The 15,105-nt window shown below is 39.9% G+C and overlaps 1 protein-coding gene across 1 annotated transcript; it reads left to right on the forward strand.

Annotated features, from left to right (window-relative positions):
* The first annotated feature begins 510 nt into the window (after positions 1–510).
* Positions 511–11,771, forward strand: LOC120945522 (serine/threonine-protein kinase SBK1-like). Its single transcript, XM_040359725.1, has 5 exons — positions 511–616; positions 6,375–6,526; positions 9,314–9,482; positions 10,482–10,684; positions 10,968–11,771. The coding sequence occupies exons 1-5, from the start codon at positions 511–513 to the stop codon at positions 11,769–11,771; spliced, it is 1,434 nt and encodes a 477-aa protein (XP_040215659.1).
* The last annotated feature ends 3,334 nt before the right edge of the window (positions 11,772–15,105 follow it).

Genomic DNA, 15,105 nt, shown 5'->3' on the forward strand with positions numbered 1-15,105 from the left:
GAGGTAACAAGTGGGGCAGGCAGGATAAAAGTCAGGGACAAGCCGGGGTCGTGTACAGGCAGCAGGCAGGAATAGTCAAAGTCAAGCCGGATCAGAACACAGGAACAGGATCCCAAAGAAGGTTAAAGGCAGCAGGCGTGACAGGAAGCTGCAGATCAGACAGCACCTGACTCAGTTTACAAGCCCAGTTTAAATGGGACATCTGGTGCCAAAACCCACGCGTGAGCACGTGCACTGGCACTCGCAGACGTGCGCCAGCAGCAAGATTCCTTCTGTAAGGTATTTCCTGGCAGCACCTGGTTGGAAACACTAAATTAGAGGGGGAAGAGTGTAAATAGAGATGGATGATGAGGAGAGAAAATTGAGATGGAGCAGTATGAGGATGAATGAAGATAGAGGAGAAGTAGTAGTGAGAATGGAGATGGTGGAGGAGGAGAGATAATGGGGAGGATGTATAAATATTGAAAATTAAGAGGATGGAGAAGGTGTGAGAATGGAGTAGTTGTGAGAATGGAGATGGAGATGTTAGATGGAGAATGGAGATGGATGAGGAGGGAGAATGGAGATGGAGGAGGAGGCGTAAGAGGAGTGGGACTGGAGATGTTGGATGAGGAGTGTAACGAAACGTCCCTCACTCCGCTTGAGCAATTTCATCATATACCACTTCCTCCCAGTCTGAATATAGATGTCAGATATTCCTACCGCTAACAACCACTAAACAAGACAATACTGGTTTGGTTGCTGAACATGGACTCAACAAGAATACAGTCTTATATACAGTTGAAGATGAGGCTCACCCCCTCCTGCTCATATTACTCTAACAATACACCTGTAACCAGAAACCTAATTAACATGAGCTAGTTATCTAATAATTTACCCAGACTTGGTGACTCAGAGATATGACCTTTCAGGGTAGACTTGCCATCTCCTTCATCACAACTGACAATACACATAAGTATAAACACATCCCCCAATAGTTTGCTAGGAGACAAAGGTGTGTTAATGAGCACAATAAACTATTGGGTGAAAGACCCAGGCTTTCGACATCTGATTAATCAGCATTCCTTTCACATATATCTGTCCACTGAGTTCCAAGCTTGCAGAGCCCATCATGTCCTCCTTAATAATGTCCTTATGCATTACATAACATAATAGACAAGGCTATGATAAGCCTGTAATGATACCAAAGCCCAGCAGATTCCACTGCAGATCTGTGTCTCCAGGTCAGCCCTGTTGTTCCAAACGCCTGGCTGTAGGTCTCCCAGATTGTGACCAGATCACTCCCAGAATGGCACTCAATGAAAGCACAGTAGAATCCCCATAGTGTAGTAGGTCAACACGATTTAATAATAAATAATAAAGCACTTACATTTAAAATCGCTTCAATCAGCATACGAGTAAAAGAAAAGTAATAGCACAGATCTATGATGTCTCTGCTCTCGGCCGCGAGCGGAGATGACGTCACCGATGGCTCTCCTCCTTCCTGACGCGTTGCGTGGCTGATTCGACGCCACTTAGTCATAGGATCCTATGACTAAGTGGCGTTGAATCACTATGGGGATTCTACTGTGCTTTCATTGAGTGCCATTCTGGGAGTGATCTGGTCAGAATCTGGGAGACCTGCAGCCAGGCGTTTGGAACAACAGGGCTGACCTGGAGACACAGATCTGCAGTGGAATCTGCTGGGCTTTGGTATCATTACAGGCTTATCATAGCCTTGTCTAAGGTAAGAGGCTAGGATTACCTTTATTGGAGCTTTGTCTGCACAACTACACTAAGTGATCATGTGGTGGATTGCAGCATCGTTTTTCAAGCACTATTACACTTTGGGGAATATTCAATCAAGCACTTTATTACTGGACTTTGTCTTTGGAGCACTGTGCACTTTTGGAAATTTCTATTGAAGCACTGCCATTTTTTTACATTTTATATATATATATATATATTTTTTACACTATATATGTTTTTTACACTATTTATATAGTTATTGTGCACATATAGACTTGTGTATATTAATTTTTACTTACTGGGACTATATTATTGATTATATATTTTGGATATTATTTCATCACTTTCTATATTTTTTTGCACTGGACTTTCTTCACATTTTAAGGAGTTTTTACACTTTATTTATTGTGAATTATTTTTGATGACCGAAAAATCTTTTTTAGTCATTCATTTTGGATTTCATTATCTTCACGGTGTCCATCCCTCCCATCATGATTGTTGATGTATGGTGGGACATACGGAATTAGGAGTGGAACACATTTACTTGGATACATTGGTTAGGCATTTACATTTATGTGCTTATACATTTATATTTTTTGACTATTTATTATTTCCATATTAGCAAGCGCCATTACACCCCCTCTTTTACATATGATCTTCGGTGTGTGAGCACCTTTAGTAGTGGCTGCTGCTCTTTTAATTTTAATTTTAATTTCACTTGCTTTTATATTATTTTATCTAGTTTCAGTGACCTTGGTTAGAGTGGTTTTGCGCATTAGTTCCCCCCTTTTTTATTTTTAATAAGTGATTTAAACCTTCCGTCTAAATAAGGAATTAAAAACAAAAGATAACGGTGATTAAAGAGAAAACGATTACATTTATTTATAAAGAAAATAAACTTGTATTAATCCGATATTAGCAACTATAACATAAATTATACAACCTTAAAACAAAGATGTTACCAATGATACAAAGTAATACAAATAGGAATATTTCTATAATGGACACATTAGTATATCAGGACAAGTTGTAGGAAAGGAAGAGTTACAGAAAAGATAAAGACAATGAAGGAGATACATTTACAGAGAGAAACCTTACGTCACCATGCTCCTTAGATCAGATCATTGGGCTTAGAGAGATCGGGGGTTGCTTTATGTACTGCTTTATACCCCCCAGGGACCTTGTCATTGGTCCAGAGCTGCTCAAATTCTGATTGGCTGCCCCTGAAGCCTCCTAAATGTTCACGATCAGGTCTTAAACTTCCTATCCGTCTACTACATGTCTATGATGTAATAAACAACTCCTTTGATCTCCAGCCCAACCAGTTCCCACATTGGCATGTTAACGGCCTCCTGGTGAGATGGAGCCTCTCCATCTCTTAAGGTGCTTTACCAAACAAAAGGATAATTAAATTATCACCTGGAGACATGGGCGTCCGCAGAACTTTTTCCAGGGGGGGGGGCATAATTTTGCGGTCACAATGTCATGAAGGTGAGGGGAGGGGCTTAGTCATTCTCCCATAAAGCGCAGGCATGTGCCCATGATATGCAGCCTCACTGTACTGATCAAATGTACAATACAGAGGGTGTACAGTATGTTTATATAGAAGGGGTGGATGGTATTGGTATATAGAGGAAGGAAGGTGGGTATATACAGCTCTGTATACAGGACAGATGATGTATATCTGCAGTCAGTGATGATGGAGGAATACAGAAAGGAAGATGGGTGTATATATTTGTACACAGGACAGGACAGATGATATGATCTTTCCTATATCTGGCACCCCCCCTTCGCTGATCATACCTGTATGCACTCAGCTGCCCCCCTCATCTGTATATATGTCAGCCCCCCCTGTACACAAACAGCCTCCTCCCTTCACTTGTACTCACAGCCCCCACTTGTAAGGTCATGGTGGTCTTTCTTCTCCCAAGTCCTGTTTCCACATGTCCCTTTGAAAATACATTACAGGCAGCAAAGCAAACACAAGGGCACACTTACAATAAGCGGCCAGAGGTGGCAGTAAAGAGCTCTGTAAGCTCTGTGACACTGATCTTGCAACAGCTGTGGAGCCGACTGCACAAACACAGAGAGAGTCAGCACAGCTACAGATGCGAGCATGGCAGACCCTTGCTGATTCCAGGGGGGTAACTCGCCCCCCCTTAACCCTATGAGCAGACGCCCTATGCCTGGAGACATTCAATAGTTCCCACGAGTAAAAACAAAAGTCCTTTTAAAATACAAGCTGGGCCCCTATTTCATCATATCACAAAATATATAAAGTCCTGTAAAAACATATACATACATACACGTGCACAATGGGGCATGGTAATTTAATTAGAGTCCTTGCAATGGTTCCCTTGAAGCTCAATGATATAAATATGAATTTCAAAATCTCCACCACACCATTTATAATACTATGCTTTTTTTTTTTTTTTTTAAGCTGTTAAGGTAAACATTACATCAACAAAGCCTATTGGACACACCCAGGCTTGGAATTGTAAACAAGGTAAAATACACCAGAAAAATAAACAAAATAAATTAGATGACTTATGTTGTGGTAGCTGGAGAGTGTGAAGTAGACATCTGAGGACTTTCCTCATTGCACAGAACTCGGAAGAGAGATATTCAGAAGTAAAACAGTGTGTATTTTGGAGGCGTTGCTGATGACCCAACAGTTTCCCTGGACTTTGTCCAAATATCCCACACCTCTGAGAACTTTTGTGGGCAACCCCTAGATTCGTAACTAAATGTATACAATGGGACCATTTTGTTAACAATAGACTTCCAATAATCTAAGGTAGGTGCCTGGGGAGATTTCCTATAATACTAAGGTTAAGGCTTTCTTTATACCATAACAAAATCTAGTTTTGTGTTATTGTTTTTTAATTGTTTTATGGCAACTCTTGTACAGGTTACTAATGTTACCACCTATGTGTGTTCCAATATTGAGACAATCATGCAAATTTGGTATTCCCTGAGAGCCACAATAGGACACCACTCTTCCCAACAATGGAGGTTGGCTTCCATAAACATGGTCATTGTGATGGAAACAGTATCAGCAGGCACACCTCAGCAAGGCATTCTACATCCTCTTTAGCATATCAATTCACAAGCCCATCCCTAATGAGATGATAAGTTATGTCCTGGGTGTGAACATTCTCTCTATTTTCTACAGATAGACATTGTCCAAGAAAACCAAAGTGTACTTTTAATAAATAACACAATCTCAGTCGTATTATTAAATTTTCCTAAATTGTTAAATAGTTGCTATTTTATACTTTTTGCCACATTTCAGATATTCAGGTGCTTCTTTTCAAATGGCCAACCCCATGTAGTAGGCACCCCTGATGAACAACAGGTGACATAAATGGAAGTAACATAGAAAGTGTATTGGTTTTATACAATCTGTTCAGATGGGTGGAACTATAATGAGATGAGGTGAAGTAAAATAAAAAATAAAAAAGATGGAACCAGATTCTCCATGTAGAATGAGCAATTGTGACTCCCTTATTTTACACATAAGCTTTTTGTTTTACTTAAATCATAACTAATCACATTTATATACTGTAAAACCTGGCCGGACAATAAATAAAGCTGAGGAAACCGAATTCAGAAGACCGGGAGAAGGTAGCAATTGGGCAACTAGAGGAAACAAAGACATTATGTGAGGTAAGTATGCCATAACATGCAAAAATGAGGTGTGCACTTGTATATTATGGCAAGAGCACTGTCGACACTTATGTTTAATTCAACTCTAAACGGATTATATATATATATATATATATATATATGGCCTGGAGGACTGCCTAAACATCCCTTTTTCATTTTTTTTTTTATCTAAAAAGATCCTTGGTGTCAGTTTCAACTTATCAATGAGACAGAATTTTCTTCTTGGTCAAGCAACCCTTAGCAATAATGGAACCCTGGTTGAGATAAGTTCATCTTCATCTAGATCAATTCTCTTCTTATTGGAATTAAGTGTTCAGCAGTTAACGAATGACTAGTTTTGGCCAATGGGGGACAACCTGGTTTTCCATTTAGAATACTAAGATTTGGCATCCTTGTCTCCATTCTTGGTTTGTCGTTTTCCCAGAACATCATGTCAGAAAGCTATTTTCCATTATATGATATACACATGGATTGTTCTAGGTCAGAGACTCACCAAGTAGTGAAGAAATGATCAGGATGTTTGGAGATGAATCTCTAAAATAAGCCCAGACATGGCAGCTCCAATTTTCCTATCCTGACAGGTGCTTTAATCTCCCTGCAAACTATTTTAATGCTGATGATATTTTTATACTCAATTTTTTTATCTTCAATAAGTCCTTATTAATCTAAAGCCATTGTGTACAATGTTACTAGAAAGCATAAAACATAGGAAAAAGGCAAAAACCCACAAGAACCTACAGCCAATGTTATATTTTTTATTTTTTTTTCAATAAATTATCTGGTTAGTTTTCCGTTTTGTTTAAAAAATGAGCAGCGCTGCTTATTTTTTAAACAGTGTTTTTTATTTGATGTTCTATCAAAGCTAGGGTGGCAGTGGTCTGTTTTTTGTATTTCAGTCCCTAAACAATTTTTTCTGTGGCGCTGTTATTTTTATTAATCTTAACATTTTGATATCCTTTTTGAGTTATGATAACTAGCTGCCATGGAAGTATTTAGGAATATGGAGAAAAGGGTGGTAGATTTAGAGGAAGTTTCCAGTTTCCACCAAGGAACACCTGGGATAGAGTTAGAAAACTATTTTAAACAGTTGAAACATATAATGGAAAAACAAATTAAGATTTGGTGGGAGGTGAATATTCTGGAATTATATATTAAGGAGAGGAGAACATGAAGGAGGTGGAGATGGGACACCAGAGAAACAGACCAGTGCTTCTCATAACAGTATTTTATTTAATGTTCTATCAAAGCTAGAATGGCAGTGGTCTGTCTTATTGGTATTTGAGGGCCAGATCCTCAAAAGGCATACGCCGGCGTAACTGCTGTTACGCCGTCGTATCCCTGTTCTTAACTATGGAACTGATCCACAGAATCAGTTTTCCATAGTTAGGCAGAAGATCCGGCATGTGTAAGGGACTTACACTGCCAGATCTTAGTATGCAGTACCGCATCCGCCTCGGGTATGCAAATTAGCACTTACGGAGATCCACAAAGCTTTTACGCTTCGTTTTTCCTCCGTAAGTTTGCAAACACAAAATTAGGGCTGCTTTTACAAAGTGTAAACTGTTTACACCTTGTAAAAACAGACCCTTCTGTCCAGCGACGCAATATTTTTTTTGTTTTGAATTTTTTTTTTTTTTGCCGTATCTTTTTGTTTCCCGACGCAACTTTATTGACTCGTCGCAATCCACAAAGCTTGGCGTAACGTAATTTCGTGCTATGCACGTCGGGAAAATGACGTCACGAGCATGCGCAGTACGGCCGGCACGGGAGCGCGCCTAATTTAAATGGGAATCGCCCCCATGAAAATAGGAACGCCTTGCGCCGGCGGAATTTAAGTTACACAGCCAAAAATTTCTAGGTAAGTGCTTTGTGGATCGGGCACTTTGGTATACATTTCAAGGCAGTGTAACTTAAATGAAAAAAATTAAGTTACGCCGGATCTTTGTGGATTACCCCCTAAGTCTCTAAACTATTTTTTTTGTGGTCCCTTTGGTTTTATTAATCTTAGTTCTCCCTCTTGTATTAGTTATTCATTATACAATGCAGTAAAACATAAATATTAGAAAACAAATAATTTTCAATTTCATAGTTTATATGGTGGAAAGTTTAATTTCAAAACTCAGTAAAGTTTTTAAAGTATTAGGATTAAATATGCTGAAACCCAATCACCTATTCTCTAGAAAACCTGTTTATATGCAAATCAGCCAGAACAATGCAGGTTATTTACACATCATTTACATGAGAAGTCAGCCAATGGAAAGCCTCATTCTCTGCCTTCCCTGCCCCTCTTCCTTTTATAAAGGGGACCTCTCCCTCCTCTGATCAGTAGCTCTACTTTCAGAGATCCCTGAACACTCATCTATTACAGCCTAGCTGGAGATTTGGTGACGTTGTCTGGTGTTGATCTGCAGAGGAACTTAATACTTTGAGAAACAAATCCAACTTCATCACCCCTGAATCCTCTCCACATTAAGGTAAGGTTACTTTCATCTAACCAATCAATGGATCTTTCTTATTTAATGAGCATACTGATAATAATTCTTCAGAGGTTTATGAGGTGTATGTACTAAATATATAAAACCTAAGTATAAAAAACTGATGAAAGGGACATTAAGTGGAGGTTGAGGACAGGATAATATGTAATACAATGTATACAGAAGACAGGATGGACATTGGAGGCTTGCCATGATCATCCTGATGAAAAAGTTGTTAGTAATACATTATATGCAATAAAAGTTGGGGCAGTAATTTGTGTGATGTAATACAAAATGAAACAAATGTTTGGGAAGCCAAGTAATGTATAGTTGTCATAAATCTACTATTACGCATATATTCCAATCTGTACAAAACAAATGACTGAAAAGTGTTGAATAGTTTGCTACGAAAGATTCCCTCTCACCAAAACCAGAGTACAACATTTTACATAATGATCTCACTGAGCATTCCCTTCATTAATTTCATGAAGTCTGATGATATGAGGTCTTATTGAGACCATAAAGATGACATTGAGCAGGAAAATGCGTTAAAAATGTTTTTAAGGTGCCTGAAAAGAGACAATTGAGTGTTTGGATGTTATGACATCACTCATGGTTATTGTGGGTCATTCTGGGACTTCGGTTTGGGGAGAATGATTTAGGGAACAGTCACTAATATCTTCTGATGGCTTTAGCATGGCCTCTGACGCCTTGTACTGGGTACAAAAGGCGAGGCAACTAGTTTCCTTAGTCATAGTTCTGATTCAATTTACACTTCTTACTTGGCTGAGCTCTGTGTTCATCCTCCTGACTTTATGTAAGAAAACTGGAAAGTTGAGATAGCTGTCCGACAAAAAAAAAAAAGAAGAGAATCTCTTGCAGGTCATCTTATGGTATGTTTGGTCTTTTCATGGCAGTGTCTGCCAGAAATATAAGATTTACCAAAATTCTTCTGGTAGCAGATACACCTTTCCACCTGCTGGCCAAAGTTTATTACATTTCCTTCCCAAATGTCACTTGGAGGTAAAATTACTCTTTTGACCCCCCGGTTACCCAGACGGCCCCCACCCATGACTGAACTGATAACTATTGGATTGTGGTACCTATTTATTGTTATAAGTCTTGGCTTTTCTATTTGCTATTGTAATTGATAAAGTTATAAATTTGCTTGATAATTGTCTTGTATATGAATCGCTGTATTTCTATATTCAGGTCCTTTTAACTGTACTCCATACATTTCTGTTGTTCTGTTCAAACTCTCACTTAACTTATTCCTGAGTCACATTCATTAATAAGGGGAGCTTTATTGAGCATTTCATATTTATAGGTATATAAATGCTAGTAATACCCTGTAGTATTCATATTTTACACATTTCTAAAGTTACTCTTAAAAGATTTGTTTTCTTTTTGTAAGACGTTTTCTTTTTATTTTTCCTCTCCAGGACACTATGGCCTCCGTTGTTCATAATGTGGAAGGTGTTCTGGACAGAATGGTCTCCTCCTATTCAAAAGGTCTACAGGAGGTAGACTTACAGGAGTACTTCCTCAAGGTAAAGGAACTTGGAGAAGGAGGCTATGGAAGAGTATTATCGGCAAACCACAGGATAACAGGTCAGTAAATTAATATAACTAACAATTCAATATCATCTAGAATTATTTATATATATATATATATATATATATATATATATATATATATATATATATATATATATATATATATATATATATATATATATATATAATATATATATATATAAAACATTTAAACCATTATTTAATGTTGGTTGAATTATTTAGATAACTAAGCAATAGGCTGGGTCTTGGGAAGAGTTATGTAAATATTAAAATACTTTGATGGGTACATATCTGTCTGGAGGAGTAGACTGTATTTGCATGCAGACTGCCCTAGATAATGGTCACATGTGATGCTGATCCTCCACGATCAAAAGAAAAGGCATCCAATGATTGAAAGGGGTGGGCTAGGAACAGTCAGGCTGGGGAGGATATGATGCTAATAGAGATGGGCATCAATCAGTCAGGAAACAAGATGGGGTCTGTTTGACTTGTTGCAGCTTCTAATGCACATTGAGAAAAACTTGCAGTGTGCGGTGAAATCAGAGTAATGCCTCGTACACACGACCGGTTTTCCTAGCAGGAAAAACTGCCATGTGAGCTTTTGGCTGGGAATCCTGGCCGTGTGTATGCTCCATCGCAGTTTTCCCAACAGGAAAACCTCCGGGAATCCCAGAAGGAAAAAAGAGCACATGTTCTCCTTTTTCCCATCGGGATTCACGGCGTTTTTTAAGCCGGCAGTTTCCCTATGGGGAAAACCTGCGGTGGAGCGTACACACGGCCGTGGTTCCCGACCAAAGCTCTCATGGCAGTTTTCCTGTTGGGAAACCCAGCCGTGTGTAGGGGGAAAAAGCTACCGAGCAGGCATTAGAGATTTCAGTACGGCTTGTAAGGCTGAAATATAGCTTTAAATGAAGCATAATACATTCTCAAAAAGGTTGCTCCAAGATTGAGATTTTTCAAGTGGATATAAAAAATTACCAGCTATAAATTTCTAATTTTGTAATCTAAGTTATTTTTTCATTTATTTTACAGGTCAAAAAATGGCATTGAAGATCATGGATAAAAACAGAATCAGCCAGAGGTCTTTCCTTCAGGAGTTCAGTGTTTCATACTTACTTTCTTCTCATCCCAACATCATCGGATGTTATGGCATCGCCTTCACCACCATCGATTACTTTGTCTTCGTCCAAGAACTGGCCCCTGTTGGTGATCTGTGCTCCATGATTTTACCACATGTAAGTACATTAAGTTTTCAGTATACCCATATGTTTAAGTTTTGATGAAGAAATGTTATAACAAATAGTTTGAATTTCCCATCACTTTACCATCGCCGGGACATTTAGCGAAAGAGAATCTCTTTTGAGGGAACACATACAGAAATAGAATCCAACCCTAGTCTAAAACTAAAAAAATAAAAAATAAATACGGCCATACATATACTTTAACTGATTGTGAATTTCTCTTCTACCCTACAGTATTTAACATCTATTTTGTATTTTGATTTCTTGTTTTTCCTAGGTGGGAATTTCAGAAGATGCTGTTAAAAGGTGTGCTGTACAGATCTCCAATGCTCTCGAATTCATGTCAGAAAAGGGACTTGTTCATATGGATTTGAAGCCAGAAAACATTTTGGTGTTCGACAAGGACTGCCACTCCATCAAGATCACAGACTTTGGCCTTGCCAAGGTCAAAGGAACAGTGATAACCTCCAGGTCTGGCAGCAAATTCTACATGGCCCCAGAATTGCGTGACATCACCATCCCAGATGGACTGGTTGTAGATGGAAGCCTGGATGTGTGGTCGTTTGGTTTCATCATCTACTGCCTACTCACAGGGGAGTTTCCATGGACCGTAGCCACCCTTGATGATGAAGCATTTAAACATTTTGTTGACTGGCAAAACAATTTTCATATATACAATCCTCCTGAAGCATGGAGAAAGATTCCCACTGGAATACGAAGGATGTTTATCAATCTTTTGGCCATTGACTATATGAAGAGAAGTAAAGCTACAGAAATCCTGAAATATATGAGTGAAATTTGGAAGGAAGACACCCCAGATGTAGCCACAGGACAAGAATATGAGGATCCAATGGAAAGCAGTTCTGTAGTATCTGAGGAATCCATGGCTTCCCGCTTGAACACCTCACAGGGTAGTGTTTCCATCACATCCTTGTCTTACTTTTTGACCACAGACTCTTGTGTATCTCAGTCTGAGATGACTCCAGAGCCACAGAAGGACAACATGGAAGAGGCAGTAATCATATTTGATGATGAATTTTCCTTACATGTTGGTGCAGAGGTTGACATTGAAGGAGCATGAATTGGTTAGTGATGGAACATCTAAAGGTACATCACATACATCCAACTTTCTGAGGTACGTGGCTTCCTCAATTCACTATTCAATGTTTTAGCCTCATGTCACACTAGCTCTTCACTAAGTCATTTGTTTTTGTACCACAATATGTGCCAGTGGTGTTGTTCAGTCATGCGGAGTCCCTAGGGGTCTCCCTTGTTGCCCGTACTATTTAATATCTATCTCCGCCCTCTCCTGGAAATCATCAGTAACCAGAACTTACTCTACCATTCCTACGTGGATGACACCCAACTCTACTTTCGCATTAGCAACAAAAAGGATCATTATCTCGGACTAGAGAAATGCCTTGCTCTGATAGAATTGGATGACAGAGAGTTACCTTAAACTCAATGGCTCAAAAACAGAGCTCCTTCTGTTCCACGCCAACCGAAAGAGACCTGCCGTGACAACATGGACACCCCAGCCCATTTTGGGACAAACCATCACCCCCAGCGCCAAAGTCAAAAGTCTCGGAGTCACTTTTGACTCCGAAATGACAATGGATGCACGAATAGGCTCAGTAGTCAGCGGATCCCACCATTTGCTGCTCCTGCTATGTAGACTCATTCCTTTCATCCCAAAAGAAGACATAGCAGTCGTGGTTGGAACGATAATCAACTCCAGACTCGACTATGCAAACGCCCTTTACCTCAGACTCCCAAAGTACCAAATTGATCGTCTACAAGTCGTCCAGAATACGGTGGCATGACTTGTAACATGAAAAAAACCCTGGGAATCAATCTCCCCTCCCTTAGATCTCTTCATTGGCTGCCAGAAAAAGACAGAATAACATTTAAGGCACTTTGTCTGACGCATAAGTGTGTTCAAGGAAGTGCGCCCCAATATTTATGTGACAAATTAAAAGGTCACAACCCCAATTGCGTCCTCCGTTCTACCAACCAAAATCTATTCCAGATACCCAAGGCCATATCATATACAAGTCCAAAGGAGAACGAAGATTTGCAGTCCAAGGACCTAGACTGTGGAACGCTTTACCAACCAGCATCCGAGCGGAAGTGAATCATGAGGCCTTCAGAAGAAAACTCAAAACCCACCTATTCTGAAGGCAACGTGCAGGAGGAAATGGATACCAAGCACCCCGAGGCGATTCAGTTCGCATGTGTTGCGCTATATAAGTTTTTGACTCACTCACTCACTCACTCACTCACTCACTCACACTCCTATCCTTCCAAACCAAACTGAGCTCTGCTACCTCCTCACTCCCTACTCCCTACTCTATTGCCCATGATCTTCCTTAGCACATTTAACATTGCTTCATCCTCTGCTTCCTTCTTAACTTCCTCTAACCTTGGCCCACCAAATCGAACCCTCCTTACAGGCACATTTGCATAAGTCACAGTGACCAAATCAACTACATAAAATAACAGTGGTTTAAAAAAAAAAGTCAAAGCATATCACCCGGTCTAGCTGTGTAAATGCACGCGATTGGTCACTGTTCCCAACCGGGCCGATTAAAATTCAGCCGGGCGCAGGGACAGCATCCAAGGCACCATATGATGACCTTATGATTTATTACCATTTCATATATAAATATATCATTTATTGATACTTGGCTATTATACAGAAAAATAGGACTTCAGAACTGACCACATGCAGTTTATTACTATAAATTATTTTTTTTGTTTTCATTTCAGGGATCATTTCTCTTTTTTTTTTGTTGTAACAATATTTCTTTACATTTTTTAGATGACAAGTCTGGACTATCCCCAGTGGATGAACAAGACCCCTGCCTGGTACATGGGGGATGTAACTTGTACATATATGAGTAGTTACTCCTCCTGTGCACTGGGTGGGGCTCTTGAATTTTCTTCATATGGAAAAATACCCGCTGACACTGCCAGATATCCAGTGAGCTCCTAAATTCCTTCTTGAACTGACAACACTGCCTGTGCTGCACCGAAATCCCATGAAGTGTTGTTAGCCAGGTTTAGAAGTATTAGTATTGAAAGAGATGTATATACAGTACATGTTTTTCTACACCTTTGTCAAATGACTTATGTGAATTGGGTTCATATCATTGAGGGAAATTGCAACTTCCAGGCAACTCCTGCTTGGAGCAAACCCACCAGAGTTGTATAGCATAGCCAGATATAGAGCATCTTCAGGTTTTCTTTACATTGAAAGTTTTCCACTCATTATGTGAATTGCTTTAAGAGTTTGTCACCCACAGAGCAGGAAAATAATACGTGATAATACAGGATTTCTATGCTGATTTTTTGTTGTTGTTGTAATTATTTTATTTAAAATGTCCTAAAATATATATAAAATTGAATTTACGTAACACAAATTCCAAAAAGTAGTGGGGATGAGACCCTTGTCCCATCAACATGCGGACATCCTCCCCATGTTGAGGGCATGTGACCTGATACGTTTCAGGAGGGGGGGAGCTCTCTCATCCCCCTCTTTTCCTGCGGTCTGCCAGGTTGCGTGCTCGGATAAGGGTCTGGTATGGATTTTTTGGGGGAACAAAGCAACAAAGGAATGGCTCAAGAAAAAGCACATTAAGGTCCTGGAGTGGCCTAGCCAGTCTCCAGACCTTTAAGGGGTTGTAAAGGCAGAAGATTTTAATCTTAATACATTCGATGCATTAAGATAAAAAGCCTTCTGTGTGCAGCAGCCCTGCTAACACTTACCTGAGGTCCCTCTCTGTCCAACGATGTCCACAATTGTCTCGCCATCTGAGATTCTCCTGCCTGATTGGCAGGGAAACAGCAGCGGCACCATTGGCTCCCACTGCTGTCAATCAAAGTCAGCTAGCCAATCAGGGGAGAGAGAGAGGACTGAGTCAGGGCTATGTGTCTGAATGAACACAGGGAGCTGTGACTCAGCCCGGGTGCCCCCATAGAAAACTGCTTGCTGTGGGGGCACTGAACAGGAGGGAGGGGCCTGGAGCACAGAAGAGGGACCCAAGAAGAGGACGATCTGTGCTAATCTGTGCAAATCCACTGCAGCAGAGCAGGTAAGTATAACATGTTTTATATTTGTTTATCAAAAAAAATGAGCCTTTACAATGACTTTAATCCCATAGAAATATGTGGAGGGAGCTGAAGGTTCGAGTTACCAAACCTCAGCCATGAAACCTTAATGACTGAGAATCGAGAATATCTGCAAAGATGAGTGGGACAAAATCCCTCCTGAGATGTGTGCAAAGCTGGGGGCCAACTACAAGAAATGTCTGACCTCTGTGATTGCCAACAAGGGTTTTGCCACCAAGTACTAATGCCCCGTACGCACGATTGGAAATTCTGACAAAAAAAGTCAGATGTGAGCTTTTGGTCGG

This window comes from Rana temporaria, chromosome 1, assembly GCF_905171775.1.
Source record: "Rana temporaria chromosome 1, aRanTem1.1, whole genome shotgun sequence".
Taxonomy (NCBI): Eukaryota; Metazoa; Chordata; class Amphibia; order Anura; family Ranidae; genus Rana; species Rana temporaria.

What these genes read in the sequence shown, in the direction of transcription:
- LOC120945522 (XM_040359725.1), top strand. Translation starts at nt 511, where the DNA reads ATGGAGATGGAGATGTTAGATGGAGAATGGAGATGGATGAGGAGGGAG. An exon ending in GGAGATGTTGGATGAGGAGT is followed by an intron (nt 617 to 6,374) that starts GTAACGAAACGT and finishes TATGATAACTAG; the next exon opens with CTGCCATGGAAGTATTTAGG. An exon ending in AAATTAAGATTTGGTGGGAG is followed by an intron (nt 6,527 to 9,313) that starts GTGAATATTCTG and finishes TTTCCTCTCCAG; the next exon opens with GACACTATGGCCTCCGTTGT.